This window comes from Callithrix jacchus, chromosome 10 (assembly GCF_049354715.1).
Source record: "Callithrix jacchus isolate 240 chromosome 10, calJac240_pri, whole genome shotgun sequence".
Classification (NCBI taxonomy): Eukaryota; Metazoa; Chordata; class Mammalia; order Primates; family Cebidae; genus Callithrix; species Callithrix jacchus.
In genome coordinates this window covers 35,366,432-35,393,477 of record NC_133511.1, presented here as the reverse complement: position 1 = coordinate 35,393,477, position 27,046 = coordinate 35,366,432, and the positions used below count along the sequence as shown (strand labels likewise).

The window sequence follows — 27,046 nt, the reverse complement described above, 5'->3', positions numbered from 1 at the left end:
AGCCCCGGAATGCGGTACCTCACAGTGGACATTCCACAGAGCACCTGTGTCCTCCAATGCCCCTCCCCCATCTCAGGCCCCCTACTTGACTCCCAAGGACAGGTCCTCTCTGGAACCTTCACAGACCTGACTTCTGGTCTTTCCCACCAGCTCCCGTCCCTGCTTCTGAGCGGCTCCTTCCTTCCTGAGCTCCCAGGGTTTCTCACAGTCAGTCTTGGCTGCAAAACATAAGAAACAAATGATGGCAGGAAAAACCTCACCCACAAGCAGAGTGGGAGGCTCCACAGCCCCCTCTCCGCCATTCATATTCTAAGCAACAAAACATCAGAAAGATGCAGAAGGTCCCAACAGTAAAGCATCTCCATTACATCCATGGAGCCATCGTCCATCATCCTGTATCTCGGATGATGGCAGATGAGGGTATGTGGAGCAACATTCATTTTAAGCATGTGTGGTACATTTATAAAAATTAAACTCAATTATCTTGTTCATCAAGCAAATCTCAGCATATTTCAGAGAAATCCAATCACACAGCATGTTTCTGATCACAGAACTGTGCTAGAAGTCAATGACTAAAAGCTATCCAAAAATTATTATATGCTTGGAAATTCAAAGCATATAAACATAAGAAACACAAACATTCTTAGAAACATAAAAAAGAATCCAAAATGAAACAAGACTGCTTTTATACTCAGTGATAAGATCATAACATGACAATCAAATGTCTTCCTCTGGGACAGGAATTCCACTTTGTGGCACAAGGTTGTGTGGTCTCAAATCACCCCTAATTCACCTAGCCATGTTAACATCTGTAACAGGGTGATGTTGTCACTTATCTATATTATCTTACTACCTGTGAAGGTGGACTTTTAATTCTGAACCCTAATGAGGGAGAGAAAACCAGGTTGACTCTCATGGTTGACTTCCCAGAAATGGCCATGGAATCTGTGCATTTCAAGAGACAAATTTCGTCAGTCTCTCTCCTGGGGGATTTGGCCACAATACCCAGAGGATTTGGCAGATCATGGGTGATGGGTGGGGAGTGCCAGGCAGGTGGGTAGGACCCAGGGGTCCAGTGGCCAGGTCAGACCCTCACTGTCCATCGTCTTTCCTGGCCCCATCCTCAGCTAAACTTTCCAAAGGCCTGCTTCTCCCTGATCACACAGTGTGTGCTCACACTCACTCAGGCCTCTTGCAGCTGAAAATCACTGCTTTCAGTGTTTTTACCCTTTACTATGATGTAAAGCTATTGTAAATTGCAAATATTCTATTCATGCTACAAATGCCTTTATCATAAATAAACAAACAACTGAGACACAAGCAAAATGAAACAGGGATAATACAACTATGCCATTCAATTCTATTAGTATGCTGTCACCTGCATGAGAGTAGCACCATGATGTCCATGAAGGGTTGCTGTGGTCACCTTGATTATAGCCCAAGCAGAGACTGGGCAAGGAAGGAGATGTGAGCAGTTTGGGGCCTCAAACAGGGGAGGTGATTCATGTAGCCCAGGAAAGGTTCCCCCAAGCCAGGGTCAACCTCCCTTGCAGGCAGGTCCCTTGTGGAGGCAGAGCCAGGCACCTTAGATTTGAGACCAGCTGTGTGACCCTGGGCTGGTTTCCTTCCAAACAATGGCTGTGTCAAAGGCTGTCTGAGGATAGGAGGAAACAACCTGTCAAGCATCTGTGTACCAAGTGTCATCACCTCCCAAGGACATCTTTCCTTCCAGAGCTGGCACCTTGGAAGGCCCTTGGCCACTAAAGGCAGTGATAATCACAGCAACAGCAAATCATCATTTATGGCCCTCTGGGCTCCCAGGTCCTTGATAAGAATGCAGGTCTGGGGACTCCTGGGGACAGCTGAGTGAGTCCTGTAAGTCTCCTGGGTCCCCAGGGGCCAGGTCTGTCTTCAGTGGCATTGGTCCTAGGCTGGGATGTGGGGGCAGCCACTGGAGCATCAGCAGGACAAACAGGCACAGAGGCAGTGGATCCATCAGAGGTGGCAGGTGTAGGATCATCTCTCCACCAAGTAGAGTCACCAGGCCTGGATGACCACTGTCCCCACAGACAATGCCCTGGTCCCTTGCCTCACACTTTGGCAGGGCAGTGGCTAGCACCTGGGGCCTCATGGAGCATCCCTCTAAGACCTCTGTGTCGTGGTCATTGAATGGGCACTTGAGTCACCCAGGGCCACTGGAACAAGGAGAAAGAATCAGGCCCCACGATGTTTTGGGACAGTGCTTAGCACAGGAAAGTGCACAGAATGCATGCAGGACACAGAGGAACTGTTGGTATAGAAGCCAATATTTCATGACCTCTGGCCCTAATCTGAGCACTCTCACCTGTGCAATCTGAAAGAAACAGGGGACTTGCAGGAAAGATAGTGCCTGATTGAACTTAAAGGAACTAAAATGCTGAATGTTCACACTCCTGATATCCTTCCAAATCAACTCTCGCAATGCTCCCATCTTCACTACTATCTTATGGGGTAACTGAGGCAGTCAGAGATTTACTGACGCAGTGCCACTCAGCTGATTCTGAGTTCCCTTGCTGATCACAACTGAACAAACTCCTTTTTCTGAGGTTTACCCTGTTTGATCATGCTGCTGCTGATTTTGTGTAGCTCTGGGACAAACTCCACCTGGTTGAGGATAAAGCAAATCTGAGGTGACTCAGTCCTGCTGTGATTTCCCATCAATTCCCAACTCTCCTCCTCTGCCCCTCCAGAGTCTCCCACACAGGCTGACACTGTATGGTGGCCTTAATGGAGTCCACTGAGTATTTCAGGTTCTACTCTGGGCCCCTTGAAGGTGGATGTAGTTAAGGGATTTGCTTTGACTCGGGAGATGTGAGTGGAAGTGAAGTGTGTCACCTTGGGGCAAAAGAGTTGGAAGCCATTCAGACTGGCCACCCTTTCCTTCATCTCTTAGAGCCACTGATAGATCCCATATAGAAGCTGCTCCTTTATTTTGGTGGCAGATGAGGGAATGTGGAGCACAGGGCCCAGGAGAGCCATGGAGGATGTGCAGCATGAGTGGGAAAAGAGCCTTCAGTGTTGTAAATTTCCATTTTTGGGGGCTGCTTATTACCTACAGTGATACCTGGTCCATCCTAGCAGGCACGCACCATCTATTCCATGCTCTGTGAAGCAGACTAGCCTACCATTAGAACATAAACTGGTTGTGAGACACATATAAACTTCAGTTCCCGCTCTGCCTCTTATTAACTGCAACCTCAGGCATTTAACTTTCAGGCTCTGAGCCTCAGTTTCAATTCTGTAAAATGGGTTGGTTATACTACTTGAGGTTATGAAGAGAATGAAATGAAATAAAAATACATGTAGAGCATTGAGCCCAGGGTCTGTCGCACACAGTGAGTACTTTATATTAGCCATGTAACTTCATAATGCATATTGATTGTCAATATTCAAAAAATGCAGCAAAGTATTACCAAAATAATGTCAACTTATTTGCATATGTATTCTTTCAATCATTTTTAAACAGATAAGATAAAACTATGAATATTCTTTCATATCCAGTGTTTGTCTCTTAATAGCACATTGTTAAAATTTTTTTATCTTGTGCCCATCACAGTGGTTCATGCCTGTACTCCCAGAACTTTGGGAGGCCAAGATGGTTGGATCATGAAATCAGGAGTTCAAGACCAGCTTGGCCATTATGTTGAAACCCTAGTCTCTACTAAAAATACAAAGATTAGCCAGATGTGGTGGCATACACTTGTAGTCTCAGCTACTTGGGAGGCTGAGGCAGAAGAATCGCTTGAACCTGGGAGGTGGGGGCTGCAGTGAGCCAAGACTGTGCCACTGCACTCCAGCCTGGGTGACAGAGTGAGACACTCTTTCAAAAGGAAAAAAAAATGCAATAAAAAAATATATACACATATATAATCTCAAAAACAAAAGATCATTTATGAAATCATTTTAAATGACAAGACAATGTTTAATTTAGTGAATAATTATTACTACTGGACTTTTTGTAGATTGAACAAAGCATTCAAAACAAATGAAGGAGAACAAAAAAGTATTACTTGTAAAATACATGATTTTATTATTTTACTCAAATATGTAGAACTATATATAATATAAAATCTATTTCTAATTATGAATCATGTTAAAAATAATTTAGAAGCTGCTGAGTTTGATTTCTGTTTCAAATTTTGCAAAATATTTTTTTTTTTTTTTAAGACAGACTCTCCCTTTGTCACCCAGGCTGGAGTGCTGTGGTGCAATCTCGGCTCACTTCAACCTCCGACTGCCATGTCCAAGTGAGTCTCCTGCCTCAGCCTCCTGAGTAGCTGAGACTACAGCCAAGTGCCACCATGCCTGGTTAATTTTGTGTTTTTAGTAGAGACATGGTTTCTCCATGTTGGTCAGGCTGGTCTTGAACTCCTGACCTCAGGTGACTCAGCCTTCCAAAGTGCTAGGATTACAGGCATGAGTCACAACCCCTGCCTAAATTTTGCAGGATAATAAATAGCTTTCTGAAGTACCACTGGGCACTGTCTGGTTGTTTTTCTTTAGGTTAACATAACAGCAATGATTCTTTTTGACTTTCTGACCAAGATAACAGTTTTTATCCAAATAATTCAACCACTCTACTCTATCCCTAAGCCACTTGCATGGAAGAAAAAAAAAGGAAAAAGCCAGTACTGTGACTGCCTACACTTCCCCCAGCATGGCCCCTGTGAGACGTGGGGCAGCCGAGACCAGGAGCTGTTCAAGAGCGCCAGGCCCCGTCTGTCTGCACTCACTCACCTTCCTCAGGTACTCGCATGAGGGATGGCACTGACTTTATGTGCTACTGCAGCTCCTTGGTGAGCTGGCCCTGGTCATGGGACAGGAACTGTGGGGTCAGGACAATAGAGGGCTTCACCACCTACAGAATGGGAACAGAAGATCATGATGAGGGCTAATTTATTAGATAATTAAATTTTTAAAAAGTGTCTTGAATGAGTGGAAAAACAAGGTGATGCTTGAGTCTATAGTGGTCAAGAGCATGGGGGCCTCAGAAAAGGTCAGAACCAAGTTCAAATTCCTGTACTTTGAATTTCCACTTCATGCCATGCAATATTACTTTACCCCTCTTCACCTCAGTTTCCTCTTGTGTGAAATGGAAACAATTTCATTCCTCATTCAATTTCAGTCAAGGATTCTAAAACACCCAACTCATTTAAATGTATCATCATTTCTGTCATAACTAGTGGAATCAATTTCAGTATTATTGGATACACAGTTCTGTGCCTGAAACCTACAAAAAAGAAAATGTTACGTCTAAAAAGTGTCAGTGATTTGCCATTGTTATATTATTAATCATAACTGTATTTAATCCACAAGGCCTTGCGCATGGCAGGTGCTCAATAAACACTTGTTCAATCAATGCATGTAGGCTCTGCAGCCACACTGTTTAGGTTCTCACCACTTATTAGCTGAGCAATGTGAGCAAGATAAGTCATGTCTTTACGTCTCCGTGTCCTTCTCTATAAAAGATATATAATAAGTATCCCCAGCTCCTTAGGTTGTTGCCAGGGGTGAGTGATTTGGCAAATAGTAGGTGCTTGTTAAATATTAGCTGTGATGAACTCCTTCCAAATCGTCCTTTTCAGAGCCACAGACAAGGTCATAGTGCCACCTGGTGACCGTAGAGTGTAAGTACACATGATCACCAACATGCTCTCTCTCTACCATAGGTCCAAGACTGGGTAATTATCTCCTGGAGGTTTCTGCTGCATCTGCCGTCTCAGTGCTCACATAAAGACCTTTGTATTTTCCTCCTCACATTCCCACAGATGGGGTTCAGGTTGCCCAACACAGAGGGTGATCCACACAGGGCAGTGACCGCCTGTGTCAGCCCTGTGACGTCACTGGAGGACCACTGTTCTTTCCTTCTCATGTTCTGGGTAGATGCCAAGGCTGGGGTGACCCATGCCCTTAAGTTTCTTGCTTTGGAGAGTCACATTTTCTTTTGGTCAAGGAAGGCAAAGGTCAAGGAAGCCAGAGACCCATAATCTCTCTATGTCGCAGGTTCAAACTATAAAGACCTGAACACTCTATGCTAAATGCCCAAGGCTCCCCAGGGCTTCTCACCTCATGGCCTCTGCTGAGGGAGGATGAATACTATGTCCTCCCAGAGATTTGGGAGCTTGTAGGAAGCAGCCTCCCTAGCACAAAATCTTTCAGACACCTCAAACTGTGTCTAAAACATTCCTGCACATTTTGCATCCTATTTCCCATATGTTAGCATGTTTTAGTAAAAAAAACTCAATTTCCTAAATATGCATGAGAAATGAATATTGTGGGACAATGTGACTTTTAAAAACATGTTATTTAGGCTGAGCATGGTGGCTCATGCCTGTAATCTCAGCTCTCTGGGAGGCTAAGGTGAGTGGATCACCTGAGGTCAGGAGTTAGAGACCAGCCTGACCAACAAGGAAAAACCCTGTCTCTACTAAAAATACAAAATTGGCCGGGCATGGTGGCACATCACTGCAATGCCAGCTACTCAAGAGGTTGAGGCAGGAGAATCACTTAAACCTGGGAGGTTGCAGTGAGCTGAGATCATGCCATTGCACTCCAACCTGGGCAACAAGAGCAAGATGGCCTGCCTGCCACTAAGTAAATAAATGAGTAATTAAGTAAATAAATAAATAAAGGCTGGGTGCGGTGGCTAAAGCCTGTAATCCCAGCACCTTGGGAGGCCAAGATGGGTGGATCATGAGGTCAAGAGTTTGAGACCAGCCTGGCCGACATGGTGAAACCCCGTCTCTACTAAAAATACAAAAATAGGAGAGAGATCCAAGATGGCTGATCACTAACAGCTCAGGATTGTAGCTTCCAGTGAAAGCTCAGAGAACGAGAGGATGCCACACTTTCAGACGAATTTTTGTCGCTCATGGACCAGCAGATTTCTAGTGGAGGAGCCCCACGGGTCGCCAGCGTGACTCTTGTGGCCAGCACAGCGGTCTTGCCAGCACCTTGGTGCGGCAGCTCTTCATGCAGAGTAAACGGGACTGGTTCCCTTACTGATGGGTGTTTGGAGCTCTGGGAAGGCAGAGCTGCTTGTTGTGGACTCAAGAAGGAAGCCAGACCAGAGATTCCCGGGCAGAAGAGCACCATCAGTCTTATCGCTGCTATTTTGGCCAGCGCAGTGGGTTGCTTGAATCCCAGCACTGGGAATCAATAAATTGGACATTGACTCAGAAACCTAATTAGAAAGGCAGTGATTGTAAAGACGACAGATGGATAAATTTATAATAAAGGAAAAAAACCAGCCTAAGAAGGCCGAGCATACCCAAAATCAGAACCCCTCTCCCTCTACAGGGGATTGCAGTTCCTCATCAGCAATGGAACAAGCCCTGATGGAAAGGGACTGTGTTCCATTATCTGAAGTAGGCTTCAGAGGTGGATAATAAGAAACTTCTGGGAATTAAAAGAACTTGTTCTAACCCAATGTAAAGAAACTAAGAACTTTGAAAAAAGGTTTGACGAAATGCTGAAAAGAATAGACAATATAGAGAGGAATATAAATGAACTAAAGGAGTTGAAAAATACAACACGAGAACTTAGTGAAATATGCACAAGTTTAAATAACAGAATGGATCAAGCAGAAGAAAGGATATCAGAGGTCAAAGACCAACTTAATGAAATAAAACGACAAGACAAGAATAGAGAAAAAAGGATGAAAAGGAATGAGCAATGTCTCCAAGAAATATGGGACTATGTGAAAAGACCCAATCTACGTTTGATTGGTATACCTAAATGTGATGGAGAGAATGAATCTAAGCTGGAAAATACTTTTCAGGATATTATCCAGGAAAATTTTCCCAATCTAGCAAAGCAGGACACTATTCAACCCCAGGTAATACAGAGAACACCACAAAGATATTCCTCAAGAAGAGCAACCCCAAGGCACATAATCCTTAGATTCACCAGGATTGAAATGAAGGAGAAAATACTAAGGGCAGCCAGAGAGAAAGGCCAGGTTACCCATAAAGGGAAGCCTATTAGACTTACAGCAGATCTCTCAGCAGAAACCCTACAAGCCAAAAGAGAGTGGGGGCCAATATTCAACATACTTAAAGAACAGAACTTTCAGCCTAGAATCTCATCCTGCCAAACTAAGCTTCACAATTGAAGGTAAAATAAAATCTTTTATGAACAAGCAAGTACTCAGAGATTTTATTACCACCAGGCCTGCTTTACAAGAACTTCTGAAAGAAGCATTATACATAGAAAGGAACAACCAGTATAAGCCTTTCTAAAAATATACCAAAAAGTAAAGAGCATCAACATAAAGAAGAATTTACATCAACGAATGGATAAAATAGCCAGCTAACATCAAATGGCAGTAACCCTAAATTTAAAACGACTAAATCCCCCAATCAAAAGATACAGCCAAAACCTAACAGTATATCCAAAGATACACAAAGACTCAAAACAAAGGGTTGGAGAAAAATTTACCAACCAAATGGAGAGCAAAAACAAATAAATAAACAAAAAGCAGGAGTTGCAATTCTCACATTTGATAAAATAGATTTCAAAGCAACAAAGATACAGTGGTAAAAGGATCAATGCAACAATAAGAGATCTTAATGCCCAGATACATAAGGCCCATAACGAGATTTAGACTCAACGAGACAGAAAACTAATAAGGATATCCAGGACTTCAACTCAGATCCAGAACAAGTAAACTCAATAAATATTTATAGAGTTCTCCATTTTAAATACACAAAATATTGATCGGCCATTATTAATACCCATTTTTAGAATGAAGCAATATTCCTGTTCTCTCTCCCTCTTTTTCTTCCTCTTTCTTCCTCTCCTTCTCTCCTTTTTTCACTTTTCAACATCCTAGTTCCTCACCTCTACTCAATACATTCCTCTGAACACCTAAAAAAACAAACAAACAAAAAAACCAAAAATATTAGTCAGGCAAGGTGGCACTCACCTGTGGTCCCAGATACTCCGAGGCTGAGGAGGAAGAATCGCTTGAACTCAGGAGGCAGAGGTTGCAGTAAGCCAAGATTGGGCCAGTGCACTGCAGCCTGGTGACAGAGCAAGACTCCGTATAAAATAAATAAACATATGGGCCAGGCGTAGTGGCTCATGCCTGTAATCCAAGCACTTTGGAGGCCAAGGCGGGCAGATCACTTGAGGGCAGGAGTTCAAGACCTGCCTGACCAACATGGTTAAACCCCATCTTTAAAAGAAAAGAAAAAAGGTAAATAAGTAAATAAATAAATAATGCAAGACTGCCTCTAAATCATTATACAGAGAGTTAAGAAAATGAATAAATGCAAGCCTGCACACAAATGTGTAAGTATAAAAATAATGTTGTGAGCCTGCCTCTAAATAATTAGATAGCTAGATAGATAAATACATAAATCCAAGCCTGCCTCCAAATAAATAAATAAATCTGACCTACTTCTCCATAAGTACCCCAGCAAATAAATAAATAAATGCAAGTCTGCCTCTAAATAAATCAGTTAGTAGATAAATAAATCAATAAATAAGCAGCCTCACTTGGTGGCTCATGTTTTTAATCCTCTGCCCATTGGGAACCTGAGCCAGCTATATCACTTAAGGTCAGGACATCGAGACATCCCAGTCTCTATTTAAAAAAATAATAAGGTGAAAATAATTAAATAAATAAATAGAAATATAAATAAATAAATGCAAGCCTGCCTTCCTGCCTCTAAGTAAATAAATCAGTAATTATGTAAATAAATAAATAATGGTCGGGCGAGATGGCTCAGTCCTGTAATCCCAGCACTTTGGGAGGCCAAGACAGGCGGATCAGGAGGTCAAGAGATCGAGACCATCCTGGCCGATATGGTGAAACCCCGTCTCTACTAAAAATACAAAAATATTAGCCAGACACGATGGCATTCACCTGTGGTCCCAGATACACTGGAGGCAGAGGAGGAAGAATCGCTTGAACTCAGAAAGCAGAGGTTGGAGTAAGCCAAGATTGGGCTAAGGCACTCCAGCCTGGTGACAGAGCAAGACTCTAAGATAAATAAACAAATAAAAAAACAAATAATTATATAAATGTGAGACTGCCTCTAAATCATCATAGAGACAGTTAACAAAATCAAGCCCACATACAAATACGTAAGCATAAAAATAATGTTGTGAGAGTGGGTCTAAATAAAATAAATGAATAAATGTGAGCCGGCCTCTAAATAATTAGATAGCTAGATAAATAAATACATAAATCCAAGACTGCCTCCAAATATGTAAATAAATAAATTAGAACTGCTTCTCCATAAGAACCTCAGCAAATAAATGAATGAATGCAAGTCTGCCTCTAAATAAATCAATTAATAGATAGATAAATCAATAAATAAGCACCCCACTTGGTGGCTCATGTTTTTAATCCCCCCACCCATTGGGAGCCTGAGCCGGCTATATCACCTGAGGTCAGGACATCGAGGCCAGCCTGGCTAAGATGGTGAAAGAATCCCTGTCTCTAAAAAAATAAGGTAAAAATAATTAATTAAATAAATAAAAATATAAATACATAAATGCAAGCCAGCCTTCCTGCCTCTAAGTAAATAAATCAGTAATTATGTAAACAAATAAAGGCTGGGTAAGATGGCTCAGTCCTATAATTCCAGCACTTTGGGAGGCCGAGACGGGCGGATCACGAGGTCAAAAGATCGAGACCAGCCTGGCCAACATGGTGAAACCCCGTCTCTACTAAAAATACAAAAATAGCCAGGCAAGGTGGCACACACCTGTGGTCCCAGATACTCTGAGGCCGAGGAGGAAGAATCGCTTGAACTCAGGAGGTGGAGGCTGCAGTAAGCCAAGATTGGGCCAGTGCACTGCAGCCTGGTGACAGAGCAAGACTCCGTCTAAAATAAATAAACAAATCAGCCAGGCATAGGTGGCTCACGCCTGTAATCCAAGCACGTTAGAGGCAAAGGCGGGCAGATCACTTGAGGGTGGGAGTTCAAGACCTGCCTGACCAACATAGTGAAACCCCGTCCTTAAAAGAAAAGAAAAATAAGTAAATAAATAAATCAATAAATAAGGGAATAAATGCAAGACTGCCTCTAAATCATTATTCGGATAGTTAATAAAATAAATAAATGCAAGCTCACACACAAATACATAAGTATAAAAATATTGTTGTGAGCCTGGGTCTAAATAAGATAAATGGGTAAATGTGATCCTGCCTCTAAGTAATTAGATAGCTAGATAGATAAATACATAAATCCAAGCCTGCCTCCAAATATGTAAATAAATAAGAGCTGCTTCTCCATAAGTACATCAGGAAATAAATAAATGCAAGTCTGCCTCTAAATAAGTCAACTAATAGATAAATAAATCAATAAATAAGTAGCCCCACTTGGTGGCTCATGTTTTTAATCCCCTGCTCACTGGGAGCCTGAGCCGGCTATATCACCTGAGGTCAGGAAGGACATCAAGACCAGCCTGGCCAAGATGCCGAAAGAATCCCTGTCTCTATTTAAAAAAAAATAAGATGAAAATAAATAAATAAATGGAAAAATAAATAAATAAATGCCAGTCAGCCTTCCTGCCTCTAAGTAAATAAATCAGTAACTATGTAAATAAATAAATCAAGGCCAGGCAAGACGGCTCACCCTGATAATCCCGGCACTTTGGGAGGCCGAGAGGTTGGAACACGAGGTCAAGAGATCGAGACCCATTCTGGCCAACATGGAGAAACCTGGTCTCTACTAAAAGTACAAAAATATTAGCCAGGCGTGGTGGCACGCACCTGGGGTCCCAGCTACGAAGGAGGCTGGGGTGGAAGAATCACTTGAACCAAAGAGGTGGAGGTTGCTGGGAGCCAAAATTGCACCACTGCACTCCAGCCTGGTGAGAGAGCAAGAATCCATCTAAAATCAATCAATCAATCAAGAAATGCAAGCCAGCCTCTATGTCATCATATAGTCAGTTAAGAAAATGAATAAATGCAAGCCTGCACACACGTACATAAGTATATAAATAAATGTTGCCAGCCTGGGTCTAAATAAATAAATGAGTAAATGTGAGCCTGCCTCTAAATAATTAGATAGCTAGATAAATACATAAATACAAGCCTGTCTTAAATATGCAAATAAATGAAGTAAATAAATATAAATACAAACATTAGCCAGGAATGGTGGCATGCACCTGTAATCCCAGCTACTCAGGAGGCTGAGCCAGGAGAAGCACTTGAACCTAGGAGGCAGTGATTGCAGTGAGCCGACATTGTACTACCGGACTCCAGCATCAGCAAAAGAGCAAGACTCCATCTCAAAAATACCCCAAACTTATCTGGAAACTCTGTCTCTCTTTTTAATAAACTGCTTTTCTGAAAAAAAAAAGTCACAAAATCAACTGTGACTTTCCTCTGCCTTCATTCTCCTGGTACAAAGAAAACACTGTTAAAGCCCAGAAATAAATTAGAAAAAAGTTGAATAGTAAAAAATAAATAGAAAACAAAAAAGAATAAAAGGCGCTAAAATAGAAGGCAAAATGAGGAAAAGAAATGAAAAGAATATAAAATGATCCAGAAAGGTATCATATATATGATCAAAATCAAGAGGTAGAAGAAAATGTATTTGTCATGATGGCTATCGGTGGTCTCGGGGTGATATTAGCCATCCAAATTAATATATGTTTTTCAATAATGTTAAATAAATATCAGTGCCCTTTATAGCCTGACTTTTTTTTCTTTTTGAGACAGAGTGTCTCTCTGTCGCCAGGCTGGAGTGCAGTGGCATGATTTTGTCTCACTGCAACCTCCACCTCCTGGGTTCAAGTGATTCTCATGCCTCAGCCTTCCAAGTAGCTGGGACTACAGGCGCACACTACCATGCCCTGCGAATTTTTGTATTTTCAGTAGAGACAGGGTGTAGCCTTACTTTTATAATAGAACAGCCTTTAACAGGACATGGATCATAAAAGGAAAGGAACATACTTGAGTGCTGATTACATGCAAGGCATTCTTTTAGACACCAACGCTGTCTTCTCATTTAATCTCTGCCATCGCTGTGTGAAACAGGCACTATTCCTAACTTAAGATTTTGACACTGAGGCTCAGAGCAATCCATAAAACAAATGACGTGGGTGGCCCCAGTCATTATCCCTGTTTTTTATCCCCTGTTCAGTATCATAAGCATCTACACTTCATGAAGAAGAAAATGCATACAAAATACAATAGTAAAAGAAATAAAAATTTCAACAAAGAATAAAAGAAAAAACAGCCATTATCTTACCTCTCTGGATGGGCATGGAACTTCACCAGACTGCTAGAGAGCTATCTCTTTGTTTCTAAGTCCTCACTGAGCTGACTCTGTTCATCTACTAGTCCTTCTAGCATCAGCAGCAACTGAGAAAAGAAGAGAGAAGCAATACCAATATGGCACAGTGAGACATGAAGCCACAGTTCATCCTGCGAAACAAGAAAATGCATTGGCATGTACTATGACTTAAAAACTCTGCTATCTTAGTACTTAAGCTTTTCAGAGTATTGCATAGTTTTCAAATCAGTATCATATTCATTATTTTTTTAAAATCTTTAAAACCCTGTAAGGTGGAATTCAAACATGGGAGCAAATAGGAGAAAAAGGAGCAGCTAAGAGAAAGGAGTAAGAGGGAAATGGGACAGGCAAGAGGGAAACATATGTAATAGGAGTTACCAGTAGTCATTCATTCAATAAATATTTATTGAACACCTTCTGTGGGAAAGACTGTTTCATGTTCTAAGGGAAAGCCTGCTATCTAGTGGAGGAAAAAGACATTCATTAATCACAGATGTGTGCCATTGTGAGTGTTCATAGTGCTTAAAGATAACAAGAGCTATGATCATGTATAACCAACAGACAGCTGTTTAAGGTGGAGTGAAAGCCAGAATTGAGTGGGGTGAATAGTAATTAGTGAGAGAGATGCTAATGGAGACAGGGAGTACAGGCAAGTAAGTCTGTCGGAAAAGAAAGGTTAGATGGGGCTGTAGCTACAAAGAAAGTTGGGGCAAAGGCAGGGGTTTCTTTCTCTTTTTTTAAACTGGGAGAGATGTGAACATGTCTAAATGCAGATAGAGGAGAAAGATTCAGTTGAGAGAAAGATGACTTATGTATGAGTGTGAGGGATAACTACTAGTATGTGTTCGCTCCTCTTTACAGAACCTCATGTCAGAAAGAGGCATCTATAGCTGCTACTGATCAAAGTAGGAAACTTTAGAGCAGTTTCCCAATGAAATACCATTTATGAAAAACCAATATCACAGTTTATTTCACAGTAGAAAACCAAGGTTTGTGCCGGGTGTGGTGGTATGCACCTGCAGCTTCAGCTACTCAGGAGGCTGAGGCAGGAAGATGCCTTGAGCCCCAGAGTTTGAGGCTACAGTGAGCCATGGTCATACCACTGCACTCGAGCTTGGGTAAGACTCCATGTACGTATGTATGTATGTATGCATATATAGAGAGAGAGAGGGAGGAGAGAGGGAGAATATTCCAGTGGCTTACCTGTTGTCTTTGGTTTCCTGAAATTTCTTGACCCTGGGATTCCACTGAAGTAAATTTTTCCCAAAGAAGTAATACTTTCTGGGTCAGGCGTTCCACTGCTGGTATGTCTTCAGGATAACCAGTTGTATTTTCAGGTCCTAGAAGTCAAAACGTAAGTGTAAACATGGAAATAATAATAAAAGTATTATTCAGTTGAGGAGCAGAGGAACAAATGCTCTTGAGACAGTCTGCCTATACGTTCAATTGGGATACTGATAAGCACTGGGCAAGGGATTCAATGTGTGCATAGTGTCTGAAGATGCCCTACAGGTAATCTGAGATGTGAACATTTCCAGTGATCTGTAAAAAGTTTTGAAGGACCTTCATGAGGTCTTCTTTAATCTGTATTTTCCTGGTCAGAGGCTCCATATCAGCAGCCTGCACCTGCAGCTCTTCTTCCCACACCTGTGGCGGCTCCTCTTCCCGTAGCTGCGGCTCTTCTTCCCGCAATTGCGGCTCTTCTTCCCGCACCTGCGGCTCTTCCTCCCGCACCTGCAGCTCTTCTTCTTGCACAGTCATCATGGACTGTAGAGCAGAAAGTTCCAACTGTGAATAGAGGAAACAATATCTTCCATGTTTACGTTTTAACACGGAGGCAAATGCTTTTGCATATCATATCACTATCAGCCAGTAATGCAAGAGAAAATGAGACAAGAATAGGGCTCTGCAAGGGCTGTTCCAGAGCCCTTGCAAGTTGAAGAAGATAATGAAGGACATTTCAGGCAGGTGAGAAGTGTCTCCTCAGTGTTACCAACCCAAATTCTGAGAGAAAAAAGATGGTAAAATACTTAACTCCCAGCCACATGGTGGCTCACACATGTAATTCCAGCACTTTGGGAGGCTAAGGTGGGTGAATCACCTGAGGTTGAGAGCTCCAGACCAGCCTGACCAACATGGAAAAACTCTGTCTCTACAAAAAATACAAAATTAGCTGGGCATGGTGGTGCATGCCTGTAATCCCAGCAACTCGAAAGGCTGAAGCACAAGAATCACTTGAACCCTAGAGCTAAAAGTTGCAGTGAGCTGAGATTGCACATAGCACTCCAGCACGGTGGTTCACACCTGCAATCCCAACACTTTGGGAGGCCGAGGCGGGCAGATCAACTGAAGTTGGGAGTTCAAGACCAGCCTGACCAACATGGAGAAACCCCATCTCTATTAAAAATACAAAATTAGCTTGGCATAGTGGTGCATGTCTATAATTCCAGCTACTTGGGAGGCTAAGGCAGGACAATTGTTTGAACCCAGGAGTCAGAGGTTGCAGTGAGCTGAGGTCACACCACTGCACTCCAGCCTGGTGCCTGGTGATGGAGTGAAACTCTGTCTCAAAAATAAATAAATAAATAAATAAACAAACAAATAAATAAATAAATTTAAGTCGGCATAGCATTATCTGCAAATTCATCATCTGCATTTCTAATAGATTTTCTTTTAGCTCTTTCATTTATGCTCACCAGACAAGGATTGATAGCAACTATCTGTAACCAACATAGATGAACAAATTCAAGCAGAGCAATAAACGGGACTATTAAGTTCCCCCAAAGAAAGTTCCTAGAATAAAATATCTCCTCTGGTTGCCACAAGAGTAAGACAATGGTCCATTACATAAAATTCCAATCTAACAAAAGCTTAAATTTAATGTTGTCTGTTTTCCAAATGTTTATTTTGTTCAGGCTCTGTCGTGGTGACCAGGGATTAAAAAATGACTGCACAGAGGTTCTGCGGAATCTGGGGAGGTAAGATATGTATTCTAAGAGGGAACTGAGGTGATGGCTGCAAAATTCTTTTTTTATATATATATGTATTTTTTAAAGATGAGGTTTCACCATGTTGGTCAGGCTGTTCTTGAACTCCTAACCTCAGGTGATCCACCCACCTTGGCCTCCAAAGTGCTTGGATTACAGGCGTGAGCCACCACACCCTGCCAATGGCTGCAGAATTCTATATATCTACTTAAATTATTCAAGTCTACATTTGAGATTAGTGACTTCCATTACAAGTAACTTGTTCAACGAAATTTCTGGTTTCTACTCCAACTTGTAAGGAGCCAGGATGTCACCACTTGTCCTCACAACAAGAAAGAAGCTGAACAAACTGAACATTATCAAACCTTATTAGAGGGCCTAGATGAGAGGTCACAGGGCAAGTTGCCACGCTGAAAACAAGAAAGACATGCAAATACGGCAAACAGAAGCTGCTGAAGCCAGCAACTGGGAGGAGCACTTAAATGGTACTGACAGATTACCAGACGCCCAGAAGCTGAGGGTGGCCTGGCTTGAGCATTAAAATCTCCTTGGGGACCAGATTTAGTGGGGATCTCACACTTTTCTAAGTTTTACCACCAGGAGCACAACCAGGTTCTCATAGTAAAAATCAGAATAATCCCCACAGGACTGACACTGTCAACTTCAGTACTAATTATAAAGCTACAATAACCAAACAGTGTGGAAATTGGTGAAGAAACAAACAAAAAAAGACAAATAGGTCACTAGAAAAGAATACAGAGCTCATAAATACATTGACATAAATCCTCAACTGATCTTTGAGAAAGGCACAAAGGCAACTGAACAAGAAAAGATAGTCTTTTCAACAAATGGTGCTAGAATGACTATATATCCATATGTGAAAAATCAATAAATCTAGGCACAGATTTTACACCTTTCACAAAATGGACCTTACACCTACCCGGATGACCAAATACGGAAATATCTGGGTGACTTTGGGTTTGGTGGTGATTTCTCAGATACAATGCCAAAAGCACAATCCAGGAAAGAAAAAATTGGTAAGTTGAACTTCATTAAAATTAAAAACTTCTGCTTTGTGAAAGACATTGTTAAGAAAATGAAGAAACAAGTGATAAACTGGGAAAAAAATATTGGCAAAATACAGATCTGATGAAAGACTGGTGTCCAAAAATATAAAGGATTCTTAAAAGTCAATCATAAAAAAGCAAACAACCCAATTTAGAAATGGGCAAAAGATCTGAATACTTTACGAAAAGATATATGGATAGTAAATAGGCATATGGAAAAGATGCTCAAAACCATGTGTCACTAGGAAATTGCATATTAAACCAATGAGATGCCACTACACTATAATATACACCTAATAGGAAGGCTCAAATCCAAACAAGTGACAATACCAAAGGCTGTCAAAGATGCAGAGCAATGGGAACTCTCATTCGCTGCTAGTGGAAATGCAAAATGCTAGTCACTTTGGAAAACAGTTTGGCAGGTTTTTTTTTTTTACAAAGTTAAACACAGCCTTGCCACAAAATCCTGCAAATAGCAGTTTTAGATATTTACCAAAGGAATGTGAAAACATGTTCACTCAAAAACTTGCATCCAAGTATTTACAGAGTAAAACTCATACTTGTCAAAAACTGAAAGTAACCAAACTGTCCTTCACTAAGTGAATGGCTAAACAAAGTGTGGTATATATATCTGTACAACAGAATAGGATTCAGTGATAGAAAGAAATGAGCTATTAGGACATAAGAAGACATGGAGGAACTTTAAATACATAATGCTAGGAAGAAAGTAGTCTAAAGACTCTACACACTGTATGATTCCCACACTAGGACATTCCAGGAAAGTCAAAGTGGTAGAGAGAGTGAAATGATCAGTGATTGCCAAGCGTGGAGGAGGGATGAACACAAGGAGGTTTTCAGCAGTGAAACTCTTCTGTGTGATACTGTCCTAGGGATTCATGACATGGTAATTGTCAAGCCCCATAGAACTGTAAAACTCAAAGAATGAACCCTAATGTAAACTCTGGAGTTTAGTGAATAATAACGTATCAATATTGGTTAATCAATTGTAAACATGTATCACACTAATGGAAGATACTAATGATAGAGAAAATTGTGTGCTAAGGGACAAGAGAGAATAGGGAATTCCCTGTACCAATGGCTCAATTTATCTGTAAACCTAGAATTATTCTAAAAAAAATAATGTCTATTAAATGTTATTAAAGTTAGGATGCAACAGCCCCAAATCAAAATGTTGGTGGCATTCTGTTACTGTGTGGTTAATACTGGGTGCTGAGGTGCACCAACCTGGAGTCAGAACGGTCAGAGACATCAACACTTGTGCCTTCAACCTCCAGCTCTGCGGGTGTCCCCGGAATCCAGAGAGCAGATCAGTTAGCTTGAGACAGCCTCGGTGCTCCAGATAGTGCAGGCTTCTGGTAGGAAAGGGAGAAATCATCTCAGGGCAGTGATATGGCCGATATATATTTTATTTTGGACGTGGGTGAATCCTGAAGTCTAAAAAGTATTTAACTTAGAAGACAGATACTCTCTGCTCATTATTTTAAGAACAAATTTAGAATCATTGTTAAACTTACATCTATTTCCCTAGCTGGCCAGGACCTCATCAGTAGCTACTGTTGTCACTAATGTCCTCTGATCACTTTGGCAGTATTAACTGTTTTGACCCAACAGGAAAATGAGGTGTTGCTTGTACCTAAGATGCAGACACCTGGCAGAAGTCCAGGCTCACTGGCTCAAAACAAGTCAGCCAGCTGTCGATAACAACCAGAAGGAGGACCAGGCTATCCACTGAGGTCATCTCAATGCAGCATGAGTCACTTGCTCTAATGAAGCCACCATCACTACACTTCTCGTAACTCGCTATTCACTAGACTGAGTTCTGTAAAAGCTGAGATCTTATTTTCCTCATCTCTGTGTTCATGATTCCCAGCTTAGGGTCTGGCACTAAGAAGTTCTCAGCAGTGTTCACTCTAGATAGGATAAAACTGACTAGAGATATCCAATCCAATCACCAACATTCCTCTCCAAAATGTCCTACTAGGGATGCTATAATTTCTCCCAAGATGCAGCAAGCCCCCTTCCTACACACCTGTAGGGCCCTGCTCTACACTACACCAATCATGTGCCAAGATCTTCTGTGGGACAATGGAGGAAAAAATGGGACTACTCTGAAGAATTCCTCTTATGGTTCCCCCATCATTAAGAGCAATGTCTTCACCTACACTCCCATCCTCTGTGCTGCTGTGACACCCCACTTTCAGAGAACTACAGTATTTTCTTAAAATCATGTCTTTGTGTTCTTTCTCTCATGGGCTTCAGTTCCTTGGGAAACATTATTATTTGAACCCCAAGTGCTTAACACAGTATAGAGAAAATTAAACACCCAGTAAATACTCATATCACATAGAGACCTTCCTTAACACAAGTGCAGAGGAATGGTATAAGCAGCACTGCCTCATATACTGGCAAGAAACACTTACTCTGGCACCTGACCTAGGTCAGAACTGTTTCATTTAAGAACAGACATCTCTAACCCTTCTGCAAGCACGGTTATTCCCTCTAACCCACATGAACCTGAAGAGCATCCACTGCTATGGCAGCCCAAAGGTCAAGGCTCTGAGGTCTGGGGTGGGGGCTCACGGTCGCATCCTCCCCCTCTTGGAGTTGGTGCTGCCCCCTCACTATAAACCAGCTCTGATCCTCCCTGTGGCTCTCCCTGGCCAGAGTCAGGAGACTCCTGTGGAGCAAGCTTCTCTCTCGGTCCCCACCGTTCAGCTTGCACTGCTCCTAGAGTGCTTGAATGATCATAGGCCCATTGCCCATTTCCCCTGAGGCTTCTGGCCCAGTTTGTCCTTATTCCCCCCTTCTTCAGTTTTCACCTGTTCTAGCATTGACTTGTCTTTGCAGGTTATTCTCTTTTCCAAAACCTGCTTTATTTCTTCCATCTGATCCCTTGCTTCTGGGCTTTCAGGGTGTGGACTCAGCTCAGGCTCTGCAGGAGAAACACAAGGGCCAGAGTCAGGAGTCAGACCCAGAGAGGTCAGAGGCAGGTTACAGGTCCAGGGAGTGTTAAAAACCATCATAGTCCCTCAAGGACTCAGAGAAAACTGAGCAGAAAGGGACCTCAGAGAGGTACAGTAAGCCCCTACTTTACTGGTGAGAAAACTCAAGTCCGGAAAGACTAAAACTCTCCTCACCACTTGGTGGCAGCGGATATACCACGCAAGCCTTGGCCTCACCCTCCCTGTGCAAAGCAGGTAACTCCCCCTCCAGAAACTCACTGCTGCCTTTCAGAAAACTTCCCAGTCTGGGCATTCAGCTCCTCCATTCTTCCTCAGGGAGTTTCTTCTGCTTGTAACTGCTGGAGAGTCCAGACCCTTAAGTGGGTCATTTCTCCATGAAGATCCCTGTTATTTTCTTCCTCTCCTGGAGACAGAGAGGGCAGAGATGGGTCCTGGGACTCCACAGTCTTAGAGCTGAAAGCAATCATGACTGAGAGAGGTCAGGTTAGTGAAGATGGTCCCAGAGGAGCAAGGGCTCACAAGGACAGCCCCTCGTGGAGACAGTCAGGACCGAAACATGAGCAATGTCTGACCAATTCTACTGGGGATGACAGACCAAGGATTAAGTGGAGGATGCTGCCCTGAGGAGAAAGGAGAGGACCCACAGGAGTGGGGAAAAAAAAACCAAGATAGATAATAATGGTTTCAAGAAATGCAGAGCAAAGATCCCAGAGGCAAAGTCCCACAGGATGCAGGGTCAGTCCCAGGCTGTGGATCCTACTTAAGAACCTCCTGCTGGATTTTGCCCAGTTCCATTTCCAAACTATTTTGGGTCAGTGACTTCCTTCTCCCTTCCATGTTCCTTCTTTTTGAACTAGAATCACTGTAATTGTTATTCTGTGTCTGTCCTGCCATTCCACATTAGGAGCAGATAAGGGGTTTGTTCAGTTTTCACAGGTCGATGGACGTAAGGAAATTATGTTAAGGATCTATACTTAATGGACACCCTCAGAAACCTCATCCACACCTGGTGTGGCTGTTTTAGATAAGATTTTAAACTTTGGATCTGATGTGGTCTATGTGACATTTTTCATGTTGAACTAATGCTTTAATGACATGAAATTTGGAAACTTTAGAGGAGAGGGTTGCATGTATTTTGTAGATGGGGGAATGTGAGTGTCCAACTGTGGTAGACGGAATTTCTGAAATGGTCCCCAAACATGCCATACCCTTGTCTCTGAAGCCTGTTAAGGTGATGAGACACCATTCCTGTGATTATGTTGTTGTATGACAGTTACATGACTTGAAGATGGTGAGGTTACCTGCATGAAATAGATTCGAATCACATCACTCCGTAGGTGACAGAACTTTCTGTGGCTGGTTGGAGAAGATGAAGTCAGAGAAGGAAGGAGCCTGAGAAGGACTCCATGAGTTGTGATTGGTTGAAAGATGAAAAAGACAGGTAAGGAAGAAAGCAGGGGGCCTCTGAAGTCAGAGTGTGTCATGACTGACAGCCAGCACAGGAAAAGGGCCCTCAGTCCTCCATGAACAAGAATAGAAACTCTTTCATTACATGTAGTGAACTCAGAAAAATAGCTTTAGTGCTAGACAAAAAGCTTTCCCAGGCCATTCCTGGATTTTAGCCTCACATGACCCTGATCAGAAAACTCAGGAAGAAAGGAAAAGAAGGAAAGAAGGGAGGGATGGGGGAAAAGACAAATTTATATGAAGATGAGAAGATCCAGGGGAACTTACACCACTGATATTTTCCAGTAACAGGAACACGCCAACTAGTTGAGTGAGAGAGAGAGAGGCACTACTATAAAACCATATACCGTGTCCGTGGTGTACAATTCTTCCTGCTTCTCTGGGACACTTCCTGTCTCTGGCCTGCTGTTGCTAGAGACACTGAGTCTTCCCTTTGGACAAGTTCTGGCAACCACAGGAATGAGATGAGACAGTGAACCCCAGAACACCAGGCCACGACCTTCCCTGCTGCTCCCTGTCCACTCCAGAAGTTACCCAGCTGCAGGTGGGGGTCTTAGCCCCTGGGTCTGACACCGTCCCTTTGCCTTTTTCACTGGGCTTCTCTCCTTGCACTGGCTCCTACTCCCCCAGGACCTGGCAGGAGACCGTATGAGAAGGACACAAACAGGCCATGTCACTTTCTTTCTCCCCCTCTCGATGCCTACAGTGGTGGGTTCCATGGGGTAGTGACCTGATATTTACTCCTTATGGTGCCCCAGCCCAAAGCAGGGCCTGGCATCTAATAGCCACCCTGTGAATGATCAGTGAAAGAAGGCATCCACCACAAGGTCCTGAGGAACCAAGCATTCCACAGTGGCCCATCAATTTTAAGACCTACACCATTCTAGTATGGGAGATTGAAAGACCTTCAAAAGTGGCCACTCTCTGAAACCATTATATTGTTAGCTAAGCCATGTTTCCCCATGCTGGACACAACTAGAGGGCACCACCTAAATCCAGACACATCTCCCCAGGCAGGACAGTGCAGGGGCCTTAGCCTAGGAAATGTGAGTGGATGGGAGAACCATGAAAACTGAACAGGGGAAAGCAGGTGAAAAGTAACAGCAAGGTGGAAACAGACAGACAAATGGGGATGGAGACTAGGGGGTGAGAGGGGAAGAGAGAGGAGAGGGTCATAGATATAGCCACTGAGAAAAAGGCCTGAAGAGAACACTGTCCTCTCCTGAAGTGAAATAACTTCCACCTGACCATACACTGCAGCTCATAGGTGGCACACACTGGTCATGCTGCGATGTTTAGGGCCTATGGAATCTTCCCTTCTCATCTGAATCCCAATAGAGAAAGGACCCATCCAGCTGGCAGTACCTCACGATTTTTACCTGTTGAATCTGGCAGCTCTTCATGTCAGCCCACACCGTGTGAGGCTGCTCTTGGTGCACTGAAGGTGGAAGATTCTGTATCAGTGCCTCGGAGAGTCTACTGGAAGCCCTGGACAGTGAGAGTCGATGGTGCCCCAGCATTGAGGCCCAAAGCACACAGCACTGAAGCTCCAGACACCCTCAGGACAGTAAAGGACAATGTGCCGGTGAGAGCCTGGGTCTGAACATGATTGGCCTTCATACTGGCTATGGCATAAAAGAAAAATCAAGGTTAACATAAGATTTGGGGCTTTGGCAACGTGAAGGATGAAACTGCCATTTGTTGAGACTCGGAAGACTGAGAAAAGAGCAGATTGAAAGGTGGCAGGAACTAGGGTTGGTTGGGTTTCTGTCGTATGTAATCAACAGTCCTGATCAGCCTGGGCAACATAGTAAGACCCGGTTTCTTAAAATAAAAAATTAGCCAAGCATGGTGGTGCATACGTGTAGTCTCAGCTACTTGGGAGACTGAGGCAGGAGGATTCCTTGAGCCTTGAGTTAGAGGTTACAGTGAGCTATGATGGCCCCACTGCACTCCAACCTGCAGGAGGAAAAAATAAAGGTCCTGATTAAATACTTGCATACCCAGATAGGTTTTCACAAAGTACTCGTTGAGACAGATCTTAGTGAATAGGAATTCCATTCTTTCTGTTAGGAAATTAAGAGAGTGTGGGTGTGGTTAGTTAATGCTGATTGAACTATCTTTGGAATCTCATCTACTGGTCTATCTGGTCTATTTATATATGTATATTCTATCTGCCATCTCACTGAGCTTTCCTAGTTTATGCTGCAGTAAAAGCCTTCAAATTTTAGCAGCTACACATACAAAGTTTGATTTTCATTGACATTTCCTTGTATGGCAGGTTAACTGTGACTCTACTCTAGACAAGCTCTTTTATTTGTTAGATGGTAAATGCTGTGATACTTGGAGAATTTTTGAACGTGGTTCATTCATTCATTTAACAACTATTTCTTCAATATCTGTTGCATACCAGGCAAGGTCAAGTACTGACAACACAGTAGTAAATAAGAGACAAGATCTCTAATTTCCAAGAACTTATACTCAAATGAGATTAAATACATATAAAATAATCATCATAATAATGATTATATTAATAAATTAAAGACTTAGTAAATATTCTAAGTTAGAAAAGTATAAAATTATTAAAACTAAAATGGCCAGGTGTGATGGCTCACACCTGCAATACGAACACTTTGGGACAACAAGGTGGGAGGATCATTTGAGCCCGGGGGTTTCAAACCAGTCTGGGCACCACAGGAAGACCCTGCATACAAAAGATACAAAATTAGCCAGGCATGGTGATGCATGCCTGTAGTCCCAGCTACTTAAGAAGGCTGAGGTGGGAGGCTGCTTGAGCCTAAGAGTGAGCCACTATCAAACCACTACACCACTGTACTCCAGCCTTGGCAAAAGAGCGAGACCCTGTCTCAAGAAAAAAAAAGAAGAAACAATTTAATCGATATACTCCTGAAACTATTATGTAATCCTATTGTCTACATTACATCACATCAGCCCTTTACTAAGTGGCTTATCGGTTAGATATGATCCATAAAATTTTCCTGGTAATTAAGTATACCTAAGAACAATTAAGTATAAAAGAGGTACTGCCTAAACAGGAAGATTGTAAACATTTTAAAAGACAAATATATAAATAAGAAAATAAAACCTGTAGCTCTGTGAGGTGCAAATAACATCTAATTGAAGTCACAACGAACATCCAGCAGTCATTCTGAACACCACAGAATTCACTTAATACATGTTGCCTGAACTCCAACAGATCTCACTTACCAACACCTGTATGTATCTAACAAATTGACAAACATTTATAAATTACCACCTATGACTCCATCTGCTCTACCCACTTAAAAAATTTCATGTATTTCTTTATGATTTATTATTTTTTGTAGAGATTGGATCTTGCTATGTTGCCCAGATTGGTCCAGAAACAGACCCACACTGATTTCGTCAATCAGATGACCATACAGCCACCCAATTGATGAAAAAAAGTGCTACGCAGCGCAGAAGGACAAAGACAGTCTTTTCCATACATGGTGCTGGATCAAGCAGTCACATCCATGTACTAAAAAGGAATCATGGGTGGGTGGGTTGGCTTGAACCTGTAATCCTAACACTCTGGGAGGCTGAAGCGGGCAGACTTACAGAGTTTGAGACCAACCTGGGAAAACGGTGAATCCCCACCTCTACAAAAAAAAAATACAAACTTAGCCAGGAACAGTGGCACAGGCCTATGGTCTCAGGTACTCAGGAGGCTGAGCGGGAAGGATCGCTTGAGCCAGAAGGTGGAGCTTGCAATGAGCTGAGATTATGCCACCGCCCTCCAGTCTAGGCAATCAAGTGAGAGCCTATCTTTTCACTTATGAGATTAAGTGTTCATATTCTTAGGTCAGGCATTGATTAACAGGATACAAAAAGCAGTCACCATAAAGGAAAAGATTGATCAAGTATAATTTCATTAAAATTAAGAAACTCAGGCTAGGTACACTGGCTCATGCCTGTAATCCCTACACTTTGGGAGGCCGAGGCAGGTGTGCCATTTGATCCCAGGAATTCCAGAACAGCCTATGCAACGTGTTAAAACCCAATCTCTACTAAAAATACAAAAGAGCTGAGCACAATGGTGCTCCCCTGTAGGTCCCAGCTACTTGGGGGCTCAGGCAGGAGGATCACTTGAGCCTTGGGAGGTGGAGGTTGCACTGAGCTGTGATTGTGCCACGGCATTGCAGCCTGAACAACAAAATGAGATCCAGGCTCAAAAAGAAAAAAAAAACTGGAGAATCTCCACTCACATAAAAACACCATTAAAAGAGTGAAAAGGCATGCTATAGTTTGAAAAATGAGAATGGTAATATATATCCTAGAAAGGATGCACATCCAGAATAAAGTATTACAAATCAACAGGAAAACAAGCATATCAATGAAAACAGGATACCAAGATGGAAGAGGCGCTTCACAAAAGAGGACATATAAATGGCAATAAAAAATGCTCAATCTCAATACCAGGAAAATGCCAAATGAAACCACACCGCGATATATTATTGCACCTCTACCAGAATGGCAAAATAATTTTTAATTGACAAGCATCAGCAAAGATGTGGGTAACCAGAATATTCCCTGCTAAATGGTACAACCACTTTGTGAAAATGATCAACAACAACTGATACCAAAGTTTTGTCATTCATATACCTCTAAAACCAACAATGCCACTCCTACATATATACACCAATCTAGTAATGTTCTATTTCTTGATTTCTGGTGAAATTTCGTTAATGTAAATTCATTATCTGTATTTTTTTTTTTTCGTTTCTTGAGACAGGCTCTCGCTCTGCCATCCAGGCCTGAGTGCACTAGGGCTCACTGTAATCTCAACCTCCCAGGCTTTGGTGATCCTCCCATCTCAGCCTGCTGCGTAGCTAGGACTACAGGCACACACCACCACACACAGCTGATTTTTGTCTTTTCAGTAGAGACGGGGTTTTGCCACGTTGCCTAGGCTGGTCTGGAACTCCTGAGTTCAACTGATCTGCTCACCTTGGCCTCCAGAAGTGCTGGGATTACAGCTGTGATCCACCGCCACGGGACCACCTGCACATTTAAAACTGTGAGCTTCTTCTGCAGACTTCAGGAACTTTTCCAAGATTTCTTTGACACAAATTTCTCAGAAATCTTAAAGCTAGCATTTTAGAAGAGAAAAAACGAGCTTCTGGGTCACAGGTGAAATTTTACCAAATTTAAAAACAAAAGAAAGCTACTAACGCATATCAGCTCAAAACACAGATTAAAAA

The 27,046-nt window shown here is 42.4% G+C and overlaps 1 protein-coding gene across 3 annotated transcripts; it reads right to left on the bottom strand.

The window, feature by feature from the left end:
• Window positions 1–89: 89 nt before the first annotated feature.
• LOC118145745 (uncharacterized) lies at window positions 90–24,336 on the bottom strand. Of its 3 annotated transcripts, XM_054241766.2 has the most exons (11): window positions 23,183–24,336; window positions 20,595–20,739; window positions 20,193–20,305; window positions 18,598–18,725; window positions 14,946–15,086; window positions 14,502–14,638; window positions 13,254–13,366; window positions 9,911–10,027; window positions 8,966–9,217; window positions 4,777–4,897; window positions 90–218 (listed from the first exon to the last, which is right to left on the bottom strand). In XM_054241766.2, the coding sequence occupies exons 4-7, from the start codon at window positions 18,620–18,622 to the stop codon at window positions 13,295–13,297; spliced, it is 375 nt and encodes a 124-aa protein (XP_054097741.2). In that variant the 5' UTR covers window positions 18,623–18,725; window positions 20,193–20,305; window positions 20,595–20,739; window positions 23,183–24,336; the 3' UTR covers window positions 90–218; window positions 4,777–4,897; window positions 8,966–9,217; window positions 9,911–10,027; window positions 13,254–13,294. The 3 variants fall into 3 exon arrangements, with proteins under 3 accessions (XP_054097741.2, XP_078195353.1, XP_078195354.1); XM_078339227.1 differs by having other exon boundaries at window positions 20,595–24,336; XM_078339228.1 differs by lacking the exon at window positions 9,911–10,027.
• Between the last annotated feature and the right edge of the window lie 2,710 nt (window positions 24,337–27,046).

What these genes read in the sequence shown, in the direction of transcription:
- LOC118145745 (XM_078339227.1), bottom strand. Translation starts at nt 18,622, where the DNA reads ATGTCTCTGACCGTTCTGACTCCAG. An exon ending in TCTGACCGTTCTGACTCCAG is followed by an intron (nt 15,087 to 18,597) that starts GTTGGTGCACCT and finishes CTCTATTCACAG; the next exon opens with TTGGAACTTTCTGCTCTACA. An exon ending in GGGAAGAGGAGCCGCCACAG is followed by an intron (nt 14,639 to 14,945) that starts GTGTGGGAAGAA and finishes TTTGACTTCTAG; the next exon opens with GACCTGAAAATACAACTGGT.